This window comes from Chiloscyllium punctatum, chromosome 16 (genome assembly GCF_047496795.1).
Source record: "Chiloscyllium punctatum isolate Juve2018m chromosome 16, sChiPun1.3, whole genome shotgun sequence".
In the NCBI taxonomy this organism is placed as follows: Eukaryota; Metazoa; Chordata; class Chondrichthyes; order Orectolobiformes; family Hemiscylliidae; genus Chiloscyllium; species Chiloscyllium punctatum.
In genome coordinates, this window is record NC_092754.1 from 20,314,191 (window position 1) to 20,330,087 (window position 15,897).

The following is a 15,897-nucleotide window of genomic DNA, read 5'->3' on the forward strand; positions in this document are numbered from 1 at the left end:
TCCCAACTCCTGTACTTAATACTCTGACCAATAAAGCATACCAAATGCCTTCTTCACTATCCTACCTACCTGGAACTCCACTTTCAAGGAGCTATGAACCTGCACTCCAAGGTCTCTTTGTTCAGCAACACTCCCTAGGACCTTACCATTAAACGTATAAGTCCTGCTAAAATTTGCTTTCCCAAAATGCAGCACCTCACATTTATCTAAATTAAACTCCATCTGCCAATTCTCAGCCCATTGGATCAATATCCAGTAGTAATGAGGTAACCATCTTCACTATCGACTACACCACTAATTTTGGTGCAAACTTACTAACTATACCTCTTATGCTCACATCCAAATCATTTATGTAAATGATGAAAAATAATGGACCCTTGTGGCACTCCACTGGTCACAGGCCTCCAGTCTGAAAAGCAAACCTCCACCATGTCCCTCTGTCTTCTACCTTTAGGCCGGTTCTGTATCCAAATGGCTAGTTCTCCCTGTATTCCATGAGATCTAACCTTGCTAACCTGTCTCCCATTGAGAACTTTGTCGAACGCCTTACTGAAGTCCATATAGATCACGTCTACCGCTCTGCCCTCATCAATCCTCTTTGTTACTCTTCAAAACGCTCAATCAAGTTTGTGAGACATGATTTCCCATGCACAAAGCCATGTTGAGTATCCCTAATCAGTCCTTGCTTTTCCAAATACAAGTACACCCTGTCGCTCAAAAGTCTTATTGTCTTAAATGCTTCCAACACATGCCAAAAGCAGGAGCAATTTCTGATCAACTACAAGATCGAAAGAACAGACGAACCTCTACCATCACGATAGTGCTCCAAACTACAATATTCTTGTAAAAAAAAACTGTCATAGCAACCCAGACTCTCTGAATGAAATATGCCATTACACAGACACAAGGGACTGAAATGCCTCTTGTACCTATGTTGTGATTTCTGAATTAATTTTGAGTGAAAAACATATATTTCTGCTATGCAGAAGACATGACTCCCATGGAAACAAATACTTAAGAAATGAGACAAAGCGAGGCATGTTGTCTTTATTTGAATTCATGAACATTTGCTCATTTAACAGAATACTGTAGAACTGTATCAAGCTAGTATACACAGAGACTGTATACCCTATAATACACTTAAGATAAGCATGTAAGAATAATAATGTGATTTGATTGGCTAGTGAGCAGGCACTAATCATCAACATTTTAAAATTCATACTACACAGTCTTAAAGGGAATCATTTGCATGGGACTGTTACGTAAGAATGCAAGTCCTATTGCAGTGATGTGTGTTTACACACCATAGCTTGTGTCACACTGATCGCTGCACTGGTTAGACAACAAAGCAGATCTAATGCTTTAATGCAAAAAAGGTAAAGTATTGAAAACAGAAACAGCAACACATGTCAGACACCTATATATATATTTATAAAATAATTTCCTGATGTGCCAAAAATTAATGTAATTTTGAATTAAGTAATAGAAAAGGGTCAACAACCAAGCAACAGACTCAATCTTCTAAAGACTAGGAACACAGGACTACTGCAAACTGCATTATTCTGACTTATCCGTCTTTCGCTGCTTTAAAAAAAACACTTTTGAGTTTTCAATTATTTCAAGGCTTTGTGGAAAATCATTACATCAACCTTAGTCTGTTCCCCTCCTCTCTGCAGGTCTCATATGTGCATTACACTTTTAATATTTCTACTTTTTACTGTGTAGAATTTTGACCCAAAAATTAAGTGAGGGAGAGGTTGGTGGTTAAGAGGGCAGTGGACAAGCTGTTTATCAAGATGAGGTGTGATGTGGGTTTGTGGCTTCCAAGTGGGGTTTAAGGAGGGAGAAAGCACCTTTGAGGGTCCAGGCTATTGCACAAAGAATGCTAAAAGGGTTGGTTACTTGGAATGTCCACAACTCCACTTGAATTAACTAGCAGAATCCCATAGATTATGCTTCCTCTTTGCATAATGAAAAGTGTAGGCGCTACCAAAGTTATTAGACCATGACTTTGGGTAACTAATTACAGTGCCATTTGCCACATATGGAAGCATTGTCCATGTCCCAATATATGCAATTTAAAAGGAAATGGTTAGTTTTCCAATCTGATGTTTTAACACCTGTCTCCCCTACACTATTGGGGTGGTTAGAATGTTCAGAAAATGAGCTGTCCCATGCTTGAAGATTTTATGACTTTTTTGCTCCCCCCCTCCCAGGCCATGTTTGAGCAATACATTCAGAATTTTGTAAACTGATAAACTGGACACTAGAACTAATTTTAGAAATAAAAGTTCACTTTTCTGTTCATTCCCATATTTGCAACATGAAGATGTCATTATGTTTTAAGTGAATTTTCACATTGGTAAATGAAGGTTCAACTTTCATTTGATGTATGCCAATATAAACATCGGTCCCATGCTCACCCAACCCCAAACTGTGCATTGCTCTAATGATTTCTGCACTGCTTTCATTAACTACTGTAACAGCACTTGTCTACACCTCTGATCCAGCCGGTCTACTGATGTAACCTCAACCATACCTTAGTGACTTCCAGATTCAACTATCCTAATGCACTCCTGGCCATTTACCCACTGTATTCCCTTTTCAAATTCAGTTCATCCAAAAATGTTCTGCTGTATCCAAATTCTTACCTTATTGCAGTAATACCTTAATTTTAAAATTTGTATACTTATTTTCAAGTTTTTTCATAGCCATGCCCTTTCTGTAACCACCTCAAGCCCTACAAACTTCAGATCTGTATTCCTCCAATTCTGGCCATTGTGCAGTCAGGATTTTAATCATTCCACCACTGGCCTAGTTTCCTAGGTCCTAAGCCTGTCAGTGCCATCCTGAAGTTTCTCTGTCCTTCATTTAAGGTACTGTTCAAAACCTACCTTTGGGTAACTACCAAGCTTTTGGTCACCTTAATATCTCCTTGTGTGCCTTGGTCAGAAATTTTATTTTACATCGGTCCTGTAAAGCATTTCAATGTCTTACTAAGTTGAAAGATGCTATGCAAATACAAATTCTTGCTTTTGCCTCAACCCCTGTTCTACTTTTACCCTTGAGTCAATAATGATTCTTGCAGTGGATCAATCCTAACATTGCCAAGGCTAATCTCAATCCCAACTCACTTCCCCAACTCCTGCATTGGGTTAATCCCAAAGCCTATACTGTTCTGTATTATGGCCACTCCCATATTATGGTAGTCTTTTCCTCCTAAAAACAGTCCAATTCCAGCGGCTGCACTGACTTGATTCGATTCAAAGCCAAATATTTACTCCCTATCATACTTAAATTACATGTTTTAAACTTGTGCCTATCTTTGCACTATAACCTCAGTTTGCATTCTGGAATTTTGCTTTTACCTGCTCCACTTCCACTCTTCACTCTTCCTAAATTCTTTTTGTCTGATTTGGAATTGGTATTGCAACATATAATGTGCATAATGACAAACACATGCAGATTTGAAAGGGATATGTTGTTACTGAAGATCGTGGTTTGCAAGTCTATTCTGTAAAAGAATCCTTCTTGGCTCAGAGAAGGAAGTTTATTATACTCTGACAAATTAAGCGTTAACATTATTTCCAATAACTAAAGTTTACACAATGATAACAATATTTTTTATTAAAATTATGAAACTTGCTGGGTGCACCTGCAGGTCAGAGACTGAAGATAATGTCATAATGGAATTAGATTATCCAGCAAGTTAGCACAAATAGAACTTCCACAACAAAATGAGTGGACTTTGTTTGGTTCAAGTATCAGAAGCCTTTGTGCTGCCAACTCACTATAGATCTCCTTGGTCAACACTTTCACATGTACCTAGCCTGCAAAAATACCTGCAGTCAATATAGTCAGGGAGGGGATGGCACCAGTAGCAACACTGAAATTTTGTTGAATAAGTGATTTCCTGATTGTGTGCATTTGGGATAATTCTAGTACTAAAATATCATTAGATAGAACAAATAGTTTAAACAGTCATGGACAAAACATGGATCGATGGAGAGCTAGTTACACTTCCTATTTCCGTCCTATAGCTCACACTATGTTAAAATCAAATTCCATCATTCTATTTCCTACTCAAACTCATTATTCCCTTAGCCCTCAAACTGTGAAATTCTTTCTTCATCTTTCCTGCTTCCTTCTACAATCCTCAGTCTATAAAAAAAAGGCCAGCTTGGTGTCAACTAAATTCTTTTTCATTTTACAGAACCTCTCTCTAACTCGTCTTATTCTTGATGCTGGCCTGACTAGAGAGTTCAACTAAATAAAAGACCAGCTGATTAATATTTTTGCAATAAAATTGGAATTGATTTTGTGGTTATACTTGGATTGGGAAAACCCTTCCAGTCTGCCACATTATCACCATTATTATTTATGTCACAGTTGAAGCCACACATTATGTATAGATATAGGGCTTGCTGCTGGTTACTGACCTGTCATGTTATTCCCAGGCCAGCAGCAGTTATCTCAGGCTTATCCCTGGCATCAGTGCTGAACTCCAATGAAGCTAGGTCAGTGAAAGTTATTTAAGGCTAAATCCTACTGATCAAAGGCCAGCGTAAGTGATCTATATGATGACACAATCATGTGCAAACAAAATCAAGTGAGAAAATGTAGTGCAGACAAAAACACCTGGATACTGTCTCAGTAACTCTATGGACTGAGTAGGTGCCAGAGAGATGGGATATGACTTTTGAAATTGCAGCGTTTTATTAAAAAAGACAAATAGATTGAACAATTGTCACATACTTGAAAAGCTTGTATAACATCACTGTTTAGAATAATTGCTGTTCTGTGTGTGTTGGTTATCAAAATTGTTGCAGTTTTGAATTACTTTGGGGTAGTAGTTGTTTCATGCAGCATGTATTATAAATTATTCACAGAATATCAATGGAAATCTTCACTTCCTAGAGTTGTTCATTGAATTCTAATTCCTAAGACACAATTCACCTTTATAAAGGTAAACTGCTGGTCAAGAGGAGTTGGGAATAGCAGAAGGAACACAATGATAGACAAACTGGAAGATTAACCATATGGGACTGAAGATATAAAGTGCTACAGAGGATAACTAGAGGATCGAAGGATTAGAGACACAGGAAGTTATATTTGTGGGAATAGGGGCAGCAAGACAAAAATAACTGAGGATTGCAGATTTAGGGATATGGGCTAAGGGGTTGGAGATGGAGGGATAGATAAACTATGAGTCTAGAGTTTAGATGGGACGACATACAGGAATTGGAGGAATAACAGTGGGGAACTGGAGGTGGAAGGACAGAAACTGAGGAACTGGAGATAGACATATTGAAGAAAAGGAGTCAACTCAGATTGGAGCTGGAAGGAGAGACATTGTGAAATTGGAGATGGTAAGCAAAGCTGATGAATTGTAGTTGCAGACAGATGACAGGACTCGTGATTCACAATGATGTTAGTTTCAAGCTGTCAAATTGCTCAGTTTTCCTGTTGGTCTTGGCTGGAAAGTAACTGGAAGTTTTTGTGCAGCCTTGTTTTACGAGTTATGTTTCATTGAATTTTGATGGTCATTCCTTTGAGTAACACCATAGCCAATTACTTTTAAAGGAGTGGCATTTACCCTTGCATTCTTGCATTCCTAGAATCTCCACCCACTCTGCAGCTAACATCATGTGATCATCTACAGCCAGCCATGAAATTCACTGATCTGCTCTGACTAATGATGCTTATGCATATTGCTACTGGTGCCTGTCCCCTCATCAAGGAATGACAGACATGTCAGATAAATGAAGGTTCCCAATAAGGCAGTCTGAGGTTGTAGTTCTGCAAAATTTGCTGCATCAATCTGAGATATGTTTGTGACAATACCACTGATATGTATACGTTTATTAAGCGCTGTATTATTGAAAGATATTAATAAAAGGCAACTGATTTTCTCATATAGACCCTTCACTGATCAGCTTCTGGATCCAGCCAGCAGCATCATTCTCCTTATTTCCAATATTGCTTCTCAAAATCTAAGGAAATAAATCAAAGTAGTTAATAATGAGCCTTATTTAAATTGGTACAAACAGCATTTGCTAAGTGTAATGATTAATTATTAGAGAACCATTTGGTAGCAGCCATTCCTCTTTACGCTGTGGCACTGAGTTGACTTTGAGTACCTTGGTCTCTAGTCACTTATTGTCAAATGTAGTTTTTGATGAGCCAAAATTCAGGGTTGAGAGTGGGGATTGATATACAAGTCGTTCTGGTATAACTGCTTTGTCAATACAAATTAACTATAACTCGACTGACAAATTGTGGACACTGTTTGGATAACGCAAACTTTCTACTGAACTTTCCATAGCACAATGTTCTATAGTATGAGGTTGCAGAGGAATGCAACTGTCGCATTATACCAGAATACAGTGTATTCCATAAAATCAAGCCCACAGATTCCCAACCTAAGTGTGGAGGAATCACAGACACAGAACACAAGTTCATCATTACGACAGGTGTTGGAATAGGGGATTGACATACTTTTTGTCTTAGCATTTCCGTTAGTATTTTACTAGCATGCATTTCTGTTAGTATTTTACTAGCATGGGTTGGTATCAGGCATCTGATGGCCACTTAACAGCCACTTTCTGCTGCAGCTGGTATTTACCAGGGGTTTTGCTCTCAGCATGTCCCTCCTTCCTGACAATTAATTATGCACTGTTTGGAAGCCCACAAGCAACCTTTTATAGATTTGCTTGTCATGTTCCCTACATAATGAACCCTCCCCCCCACCCTAATGCTGCAAGGCTAATGGCAAAAATGGAGGTGCTATAAAGCTCTCTAGTAAACAATAACTGTCTACTTAAAGGCAACAATTGGCAGCAGGACCATATTCCCTGCCACAAATTACATCAGGGTGAGAATGGGATGGGGTCCGTTTCCACCACCAAATTTGCCATGGTGGAAGTTTCAAAAGTTTGCTCACATAAGATATAGGTACAGAATTAGGCCTTTCATCCCAATGAGTTTCATATTCACATCTCACCAGTGAACTCACGGTTGATTACTGCTAGGTAACAATAGGACTGAGAAAAACGAAAAGATAAGAATAATGAGAATATTTCTAAAAAAAAGTGTGAAAAGCCCCAGTGTACCTCTATCTAAGTTCTTTGGGGGGATATCCCTGAGCAGTTCCACTTTCTGTTGGGACATTGCAGCCTTTTCCTTTAGTATGTTGTTCTTGTAGTCTGCTAGAAATAAAAACTGCATTATTATCACACTGCAACAAGCATAAATGTTCAAGTCAGCCGCATTTACCCTTCCACATGTCCTCAACTACTCCCCCCCCGCCCCCAAACACCTGCCATCCCATTATTGGACACCTTCCCCTTCTCATGCCTCTAAAGTTGTGACTGCTGCAGGAAATGATACTGTTTCCTATTTAGGAAATGACACACAGATCTTCAGTGATATAACATAGGATGTGCTCCTACCAGTATAATCAGATCATCTAATTCTTGACTGTCATATTGAACAAACAGGTTAATCAACAGAGTTCTGAATACTGGGATTGTCATCAATATATTTAAATGATCACTGGTCCAAAGATTAAAAGCAGTAATTTTACTTTAGGTGTCAGTGTTTCCACTTCCTTTGATGACTCAGTCTGTTAATGCACCACCTGTTGCAGCACTGACTCATTCAAACTAAGAAGATCCAATGTATAATCCCTGATCTGTACCTTTATATGATTTCAGTTTGAGCTAGATTGGGCTGGGTTTAGGGTATATTATTTAAATCATATGGAGTTTAAGGGGGAATTAGCTTCAGTTCCTGATCACCATCTGCAGTTTGAAAGTAAGAGCGTGCTTAGGAGTTGAGTTAGGTTACTGTGACTCGTGCATCCAACTGACAGCAAATTAGATAAATTGACAGAATGAGTGGCTATTCGCTCTATTGCGTTTGTATTGGATATTTACTGGAGCAACAAATAATTAAACACACTGTTCCATTTTCTCCCAGTACACCAGTAAGTCATAGGTGCTTGTAATACAGTCTCCAACTGATACATTTCAGTTCACACCTGAAGAATGACAATTTGAATGAAGTACTTATATCCAATGAAATTGTTCTTCAGCATATTTCAAAGGTTTAGAACAGGAATGGTAAGAAAATAAACCTTGAAATCTAATGTGGAAATGTGAACCTGTCCATTTAAATGGAGAGATACTGTAGAATTTTGTGGTATAGAGAGATCTGGGTGTCTTGGTACAAAGTATATATACAGATGCAGCAAGTGATAATGAAGGCAAGTAAAATGCTGTCAATTAATTCAAGGGAACGTGAGTACTGATTCATTTGTGTCTTCAAAGTGAGAGCTAGACCAGTTTTTTTTTGCTAGGGCAGAGAACACAGCATTTGAAGAGCAAGTGGATTACGAATCAATATAAATAATAATCAGTATAAACCCTCTCCATACTATAGGAGGTTAGAGATGAATTTTCCTGATTCCACCCTCTTCATTCCACCTTCACAACACCATCAAATTGGCCTTAGGTTGTATTTTTGTTTCTCTGTCTCTGAAGAAATCATAGGGCTGTTATGGGTGAGGAATTATTGTGAATCATGATGATTAAGACATCATTATTGTGTAGAACAGGCATGATGGAGTAGCTGGTCTATTCCTGTCTGGGATCACTTTATTCTCATAAAGAGATTAGAACCAGGCATGGGTAAAAAAAGAAAGCAAAATTTAAGTGTACCTTTTAGCCAGAACATTTTAGCAATGTCACACATACCTGGTTTCATTCTGTCATTTTTATTCAGTCTCAGGTCGGTTGTGTCAATCACAAAATCGTTGAGAGTAACATCTGTTCTTCTGTTGGTTTAAGAGACAAAATGACCTTAGCAGTTAGTGAAGCTCTGAGAACAATCCTTATTTATATTTATTTCTCTCTAAATTGCAGAAAAGTTAGTTGTTCCAGTGTAGACCTCTGCCTAAAATTCAAACAAAATTACCACCCATATTTCTGCATATTAGGAAACACAAATATAATACCTAATTACCACAAAAATCAGGACAATTTGTTGTTTCTTTAAGCTGGTCTTTCTGTAAACCAGGCTCCCAAACAGCTGACTTTAACAAGGACTAATGCACACAGGAAGAAAGCAAAGCATCAAAAGCAGAAAGGATCAGAAGATCACAAACTTCAAAGAGGAATGCAGGAGACAAGCAGTATTAAAAAGGGGTGCACAATTTTGAGAGTCTGAGAGAGGGAGAACATGGTTAGGGAGCTTGAGAGGGAAAAGCATAAGCTTGACATAAGGGAGCAGAAGACAGGCAGCCTAAATACAGAGCAGTTGAGCAGCAGCATGAGAAAGGGATACAGGAGATCAGTGGGAGAAGCAAAGACAAAGTGGTACTATCGCCTGAGGAGTAATCCAGAGATCCAAGTAATGTTCTGGGGACCTGGATGTGAATCCCAACATGACAGATAGTGGAATCTGAATTCAATTTTTTTTAAAATCTGGAAATAAGAAGTCTAATCATGACTATAAACTACTGTTCACTATAAACCCATCTTGTTCACTAATTAAGGGGAGGAAACTGTTGTCCTTATTGATCTAGCCTACACATGACTCCTGACATCAACCTAGGCACCAGAAGTGACAGCGTCAACCACAGCCTTATCGATCCTTTTAAGTTCTTTTTATCTGAGAGCTACTGCCAAAACTGGAAAACCTTGCTTACAGACTAGTCAAAAAAGCCTCATATAAGTCATCCTCATGAAATCATACCTTACAGACAAAATCCGAAATACCATCATCATCATCCCTGAGTATGGCCTGTCCTACCAGCAGGTGGCACAGTGATATTCAGTCAGGAGGGAGGTGGCCTCTGGATGTCATGAAATCTTGTGATATTAGGTCAAACATTGGCAAGGAAACCTCTTCATACTGTACACCACCAAACCATGCCCCAATGTCAAATGACTTCTGGAAGAAGCATACAGGGGACAAAGGGACAGAATATACTCTAGGTGGGGATTTAAATGTCCATCAAGATGGCTCAGAACCACCACTATTGATCGAGCTGGTCTTAAAGGACATTGGTGTTAGACTGGATCTAAGGCAGGTGGTGAAGGAACCAACAAGTGGAGCAAATAACACTTCATATCATCTTTGCTGATCTGACTGCTGCAAATGCATCTACCCATGACAATATTGATAAGACTAACCACTGCACAGTCCTTATGGAGACAAAGTCTATCATGTTCAGAATACATTAGATTGTATTATGTAGCATTATCACAATGCTAAATGGGATTGACTTTGAAAAGATTTAGCAACTATATTCCGCATTCTTTTCTATTACCCTGATGTACTTATGTAAGATATGATTTACCTAGGTAGCACAGTAAACAATATTTTTCACTGTATCTCCATAGATTTGACAATAATAAATCAAATCAAATTCAACTCAAGACTGTGTGCCCATGTACCGCCATTGGCCATCAGCAGCAGAATTGTACTCCCGACACAATCTGTAACCTCATGGCCTGGCAAATCTTCCACTTCCATTACCTTCAAGATTAACTTAAGAAATTCAGCAAGGATCTTTAGACAGCACCTTCCAAATCCACTTTTATATAGAAGGACAACGGCAGCAGATACAAGGGACCACCACCACCTATAAGTTCTCTCCAAGTCATTCACGATCCTGACTTGGAAATAGATCACCATTCCTTCAGTATCACAGGATCAAACTCCTGGAACACAATCCTTAATGGGATTGCGGGTCTAACATCAGCGCATATATTTTAACAGTTCACTATGACCTTCTCAAGAGCAACTAGGAAAGGGGAATAAATTCTGGACAATCCAGCAATGCCCACATTTCATTGACTAATTTTTAAAATGATTTCAGACAGAAGAATAGGATACTGCAGCCTTAGCAAGGGCATGAAAGACTGCGAACCCAAGAGATAACAGCAGGAAGATTAGCAACCTAAAATTGAGAACCTGGAGTTTGGAAGTCTGAGAAATGAGAATTGGAACCTGAGAAAGAGGAGCAAGGAGATCAAAAGCTGCGACAGAGACATAAATAAATGGGAGCCTGAAAGCAGTAGACTTTGATCCTGAGAGAGACAGAGAGCAGGTGACTGAATATCAAGTTGATGCCTGCAAGTCCAGAGTAGGAAATAAATTCAAATTGACACAGGAGCAGATGTGTGCACTGCCCAGAGTTAGCTACAGTGTTATGAAATGTTATTTAGGCAAGTGACCTTTATTCAGGGGACCTAAGTAACACCCACATCTGCAAATGCACATAAATAAAATCTACTGCACAGGTTTTTCATGTGGTTATTGCCACTGTAGCCAGAATGTTTGAGCCTTCTGGCAAAGAGCATGTTTTGTTCAGGTTAAGATGTTTGCAGCATCAGCTTTTGGTTTTCTCTCAGAGCAGGCTATCCAGGATGCAATGAGGAGTTTTAAGAACTGCAGGCCACATGGTCAAGATCCTTGCATTACAGGGCTGAAGGCCTTTAACCAGAGGTCTTTGACCTTAATTCAAAGTTTCTCTGGTTAGTTGCTCAGATTATATTGTAAGTATACAGTCTGATCACAAGTTATTCAAGGAGTTTGTTCTTGATAGCAGTAAGAGGAAGTTGAATAATAAGTCAACACTTACGGTTGAGATGTCTTCACATTGTAATGGAGACCTGTAAAAAGGAAAATTCAATAGTGAGCTAAAGAGGACGCATGCATCCTTTAGCTGCTCTCTGCTTACTGGGTTCTGAATCTAGGAATATAAAAACAAAGATTTTTGTCAGTTCCCCATCAAGCCTGCTCCACCATTCAATTAGATCATGACTGATTTTACCTTAAGAAAAGATATACCAACCATACAGTGGGTTCACTGAAGTGATTCCTGGCATGGCAGGTTTGTCATATGAGAAGTCAGTACCTCAACTATACCCTGTATCACTAGAGTACAAAAGAATGAGAGGGGATCTCATTGAAACACATGAAATTCAAACAGAAGTGGGCAGACTGAATGTAGGGATGATACCATGGATGGCAGGGGGTCCAAAACAAGAGATATAGTCTCAAGGTATGCAGTAGGCCACTTTGGACTGAGATGAGGAGCAATTTCTTCATTCAGAAGGTGGTGAGCTTGGGAAATTCTCTACCACCAATGACTGTGGGGGCCAAGAAAGATATTTAAGAATTTAGATTTAAGAAACCATTAGATAGATTTCTAGAAGCAAAAGTTATCAAGGGATATTGGAAAGAATGGGAATGTGGTGTTGATGTAGAAGATCAGCCATGATCATGTTGAATGGTGGAGCAAGCTTAATGAACCAAATGGCCTCCGCCGACTCCTATTTTCTATGTTATTACAGTACCTCAACTCCAAATCCTTACCTAACAAAAATAAATCAATCTTGAAAGTCTATAAAATCCCAATTGTTTCCTAGCATGTCCAATCATTTAAAGAGCAGATTTATATGATCCTTTGTATGAAGAAGTGTTTTCTGATTTCACTTTTGAATGTCCTAGTTCTAATCTTAAGTTTGTGCCCTGTTATTCTATGTTTCAAGATACAGATGTTAGTTGTATATTAATTGTGTTACATTTTATGTAGGTGGTGGGCATTAACGGATGATTTATTAAAAGATATGTCAACAGAAACTGTCATTGTTGGGTTAAGATGTCTATGCTTGAGTTGTATTCGTCTGTAAATAAACAAAAATGATGTGCAAACATTGAATCCAGTTCTATCCTTCACCAAATGGATCTGTTCAATGTCAGTAAACAATGCACATGCACAAGTACAAACACTTCAGCCTATGAGCAAATTGGAAAGCATAGGATAGCAGCTCCCCCACAGGAACAGAGGCAAGAGATAGCTGTACAAATCTTGCCCACATATCTCCAAGCAACTGACTAGTTCGTAGCCATCAATATTGCAAGTCTTTCTCCAACTCCCTTCTCTGTTACCTGTATATCATGTGTGCTAAAAGACTCTGGGCAGGGGCGGGGGGTGTAAAAGGCAGGTAAATATAAAACCACAAAAAAAATTAAGAAACTTTAGACATCACCTCTTTTTCTTTGTCGATGGGTAATCAAGGCAATGATGGTTATCAGAATAGCCAATAACAGTAGCATTGCCAGGATGTATCCAAACTGATGAAGGAAATGTGAAGAATGCTCTGGAATAAAAACATTGACGACTTTTGGGACTTCAACTGACGTAGCTGCTAAAGACAAAGAAAAAAATAAACAGTCTTCAAAAATAAAGTCACTCATGCATAATTTGGAATCCACTAACTGTTGATTTCCTGATGTTCTTGTTAGCATCACCATTCACTCTGGAACTTGGCTGTGAAATACAGCTCCATGTCTTGGCTTCACCATTAAAGTCTCTACTTTAAACAACCATAAGTTTGTAAGTTGACATAAAGAAAGAACTTACAATAACACTTGCACAACTTCAGAATGTCCTAAAGCACTGTGCAGCCACTGAAGTACTTAGGAAGTATAATCACTGATGTAATCTAGGAGGCAAGGCAGCCAATTTTCAAATACCAAGATCCCGCAAACAACAAGTTGATATTGGCAAGATGACCTACTTTGATTGAGTGCTAAATATTGACCATGGATAACTTGGAAAAAATTTCTCTGATCTTCCTCCAACTGTACCATAGTGTCTGTTATGTCATATACGACAACAGATGGGGTCTTCAATAATGCACTGAACTGTTAGCCTAGAGTATATGTTCAAATCTTGAAAGTTAGGCTTGAATCGTGATCGTGATCGTGGCTGCAGAGATAACGGAGGCATTGGTTGAAAATCCAGAACTGGCAGAATTCTGAGAGTGTTTCAGCAGGTCATCTCCCATTCAAGATAGGAGGGACACAGAAGGCAGAAAAATACAGTCTAACACCTGTTGTTGGGAAAGTACTAAAGTTCCTTAGTAAGGAAGAAATAGTAGGGAATTTAGAAAAGCTTAACAAAATCAAGCCCAATGCGTGGTTTAAATGAAGAGATATCATGTGTAACACATTTGTAAGAGTTCTTTGAGGGTATAATAAGCAAAGCTGATAAAGGGGAACCGGTAGATGTCATGTATCTGGATTTCCAAAATGCATTCATAAGGTGCCACATTAAAAGTTCACTGCACAAATCAGGAGCTCATGAAATTGGAGGTAATACATTGACATAGATTGAGGACTGGTTATTACACTGAAGTCAAAGAGTTGGGATGAATAGGAATTTTTCAGATTGTAAATAATTAATGGAGTGCTACAAGTCCCTGGGTTTCAATTATGTATCAAATATTATTTACTTATTGGAGGTAATAGATGTGATGTATCCAAATTTGCTGGTGGTGCAAAAACAGGTGGAGGGCATGTTGTGATGATGACATAAGGAATCCGCATGAGAGAGTGGAAAGGTTATGGCCAAAAACTGGACAGGTGGAGTTTAATGAGGATAGCGTGAGGTCATGCTTGTTGGTGGAGGCTGTAGTGATTGTAATGATGTCGGCCAGGTGACCTCATAGAGGTCATAGAATATAAATTCCTTGATTGGATCAGATTAACAGCCCCAATCAAGGAGCTCTGGCTGACAGATATAAACAAGAGTGTCAGAGATTCTGTTCATTCTGACAACTGGTTCTGAGGGAGTGAGATCAGTGTCAAGGATTCTCCATGTGTAAATAAAGGGTGACCAGATGACAGGATACTGGCCTCTATGAAGTTACTTGATGGCAACAACAAAAAAGCATTCTCTAGAAGAAACTTGCTCGCAATTGGGGTAAACATTTCTGGCATCATGCTGTTATTTGGGAAGCTTGACTCATTAAATCCTGCCATCAAAGATTGGGCCCAGCATGTGAAAAGAATGCAATATTTTTTCCAGGCAGATGAAAAGCAATGAGTAATTCTCCTGACAGCTTGTGGACCCGGAGCTTTTTTATTTATTAGAGGCCTAACTTTCTCTGAGGCACTAGATACTAAACCTTTCAAGAGTTCACAGATCTGGTTAAGGAATAGTATCACACCAAACCTCTCCTAATTCTGAGATGCTCTCTGTTTTACCCAGCAATTTGAGAACCAGGAAAATCTGTAATGGGATTTTGGACTAGATTAAGACGATTGGTAGAGGTATGTAATTTTGGTTTAACCCTTAATGAGATGCTGAGAGACTGCTTGGTATGTGGGATTAATGATATAACGATGCAGAAGTGCCTACAAGCTCAAGCTCAAATGGACTTCAAACAGGCAGTACAACTGGCTTTATCATTGTGGCAAGTGAAACATATGAGTTACAGTATTCCGATGTAAGTGGGCACCTTCGCCAGTTTGACTGAGTTTAGGGAACACCACCTGAGTGAAGGCAATTTTATAACCTCACTCAGGACATACCCTGAATAAAGCCCAAAACAAAACCAAGCCATGGCCAAATGTTTAACATTTTTTGCAGGATCCGGGCCGGCAAGACATTGTAATTACTGCTGGTATGCAGACTCGAGAGAGCACGAGTCTCACTAGATGTAAATTGAGCAATTGAACTTATAGGCCACATCTTGGCAAGTCCAACGACTTCTACTTTGGAATATTAAATTGCTTTAAAAAATCCAAATCAGAACCAATTAAAATAAAATCAAAATTAAATGGTCACTCGGTTCTAAGAGCAGTTAATACTAGCACAGCCATTTCAGTGATCACGGATTGCTCTGGACTCCAAACCTTCAGTTTGCATAAGACCTTGGCTAAACTGAGAACTTATACGGGGGAAGCTTTACAGATTATGTGTACAACTTTGGTTCCAGTCTCTTATGAGAAGCAGCTGGTTCCATTACCACTGATAGCAGTAAGAAGCTCTGGTCCAAGCTTAATGGGGCAAAATTGTTAGAGATAGATTCACAT

General features: G+C 38.9%; 1 protein-coding gene across 7 annotated transcripts in view; it reads right to left on the bottom strand.

Annotated features, from left to right (window-relative positions):
• Window positions 1-1,014: 1,014 nt before the first annotated feature.
• The window catches only part of LOC140487025 (matrix remodeling-associated protein 8-like), a 106,220-nt gene continuing 91,337 nt past the window's right edge, over window positions 1,015-15,897 (bottom strand). For 3 of the 7 annotated variants that reach the window (XM_072586396.1, XM_072586400.1, XM_072586401.1), the window contains exons 7-11: window positions 13,065-13,223; window positions 11,651-11,681; window positions 8,757-8,836; window positions 7,113-7,208; window positions 1,015-5,993 (exon numbers count right to left, since the gene is read on the bottom strand). In XM_072586396.1, coding sequence (XP_072442497.1) covers window positions 5,968-5,993; window positions 7,113-7,208; window positions 8,757-8,836; window positions 11,651-11,681; window positions 13,065-13,223 — 392 coding nt within the window. In that variant the 3' untranslated portion in view covers window positions 1,015-5,967. The remainder of the gene's footprint in view (window positions 5,994-7,112; window positions 7,209-8,756; window positions 8,837-11,650; window positions 11,682-13,064; window positions 13,224-15,897) is intronic. The other 4 variants (XM_072586398.1, XM_072586399.1, XM_072586403.1 and 1 more) reach the window with 4 other exon arrangements.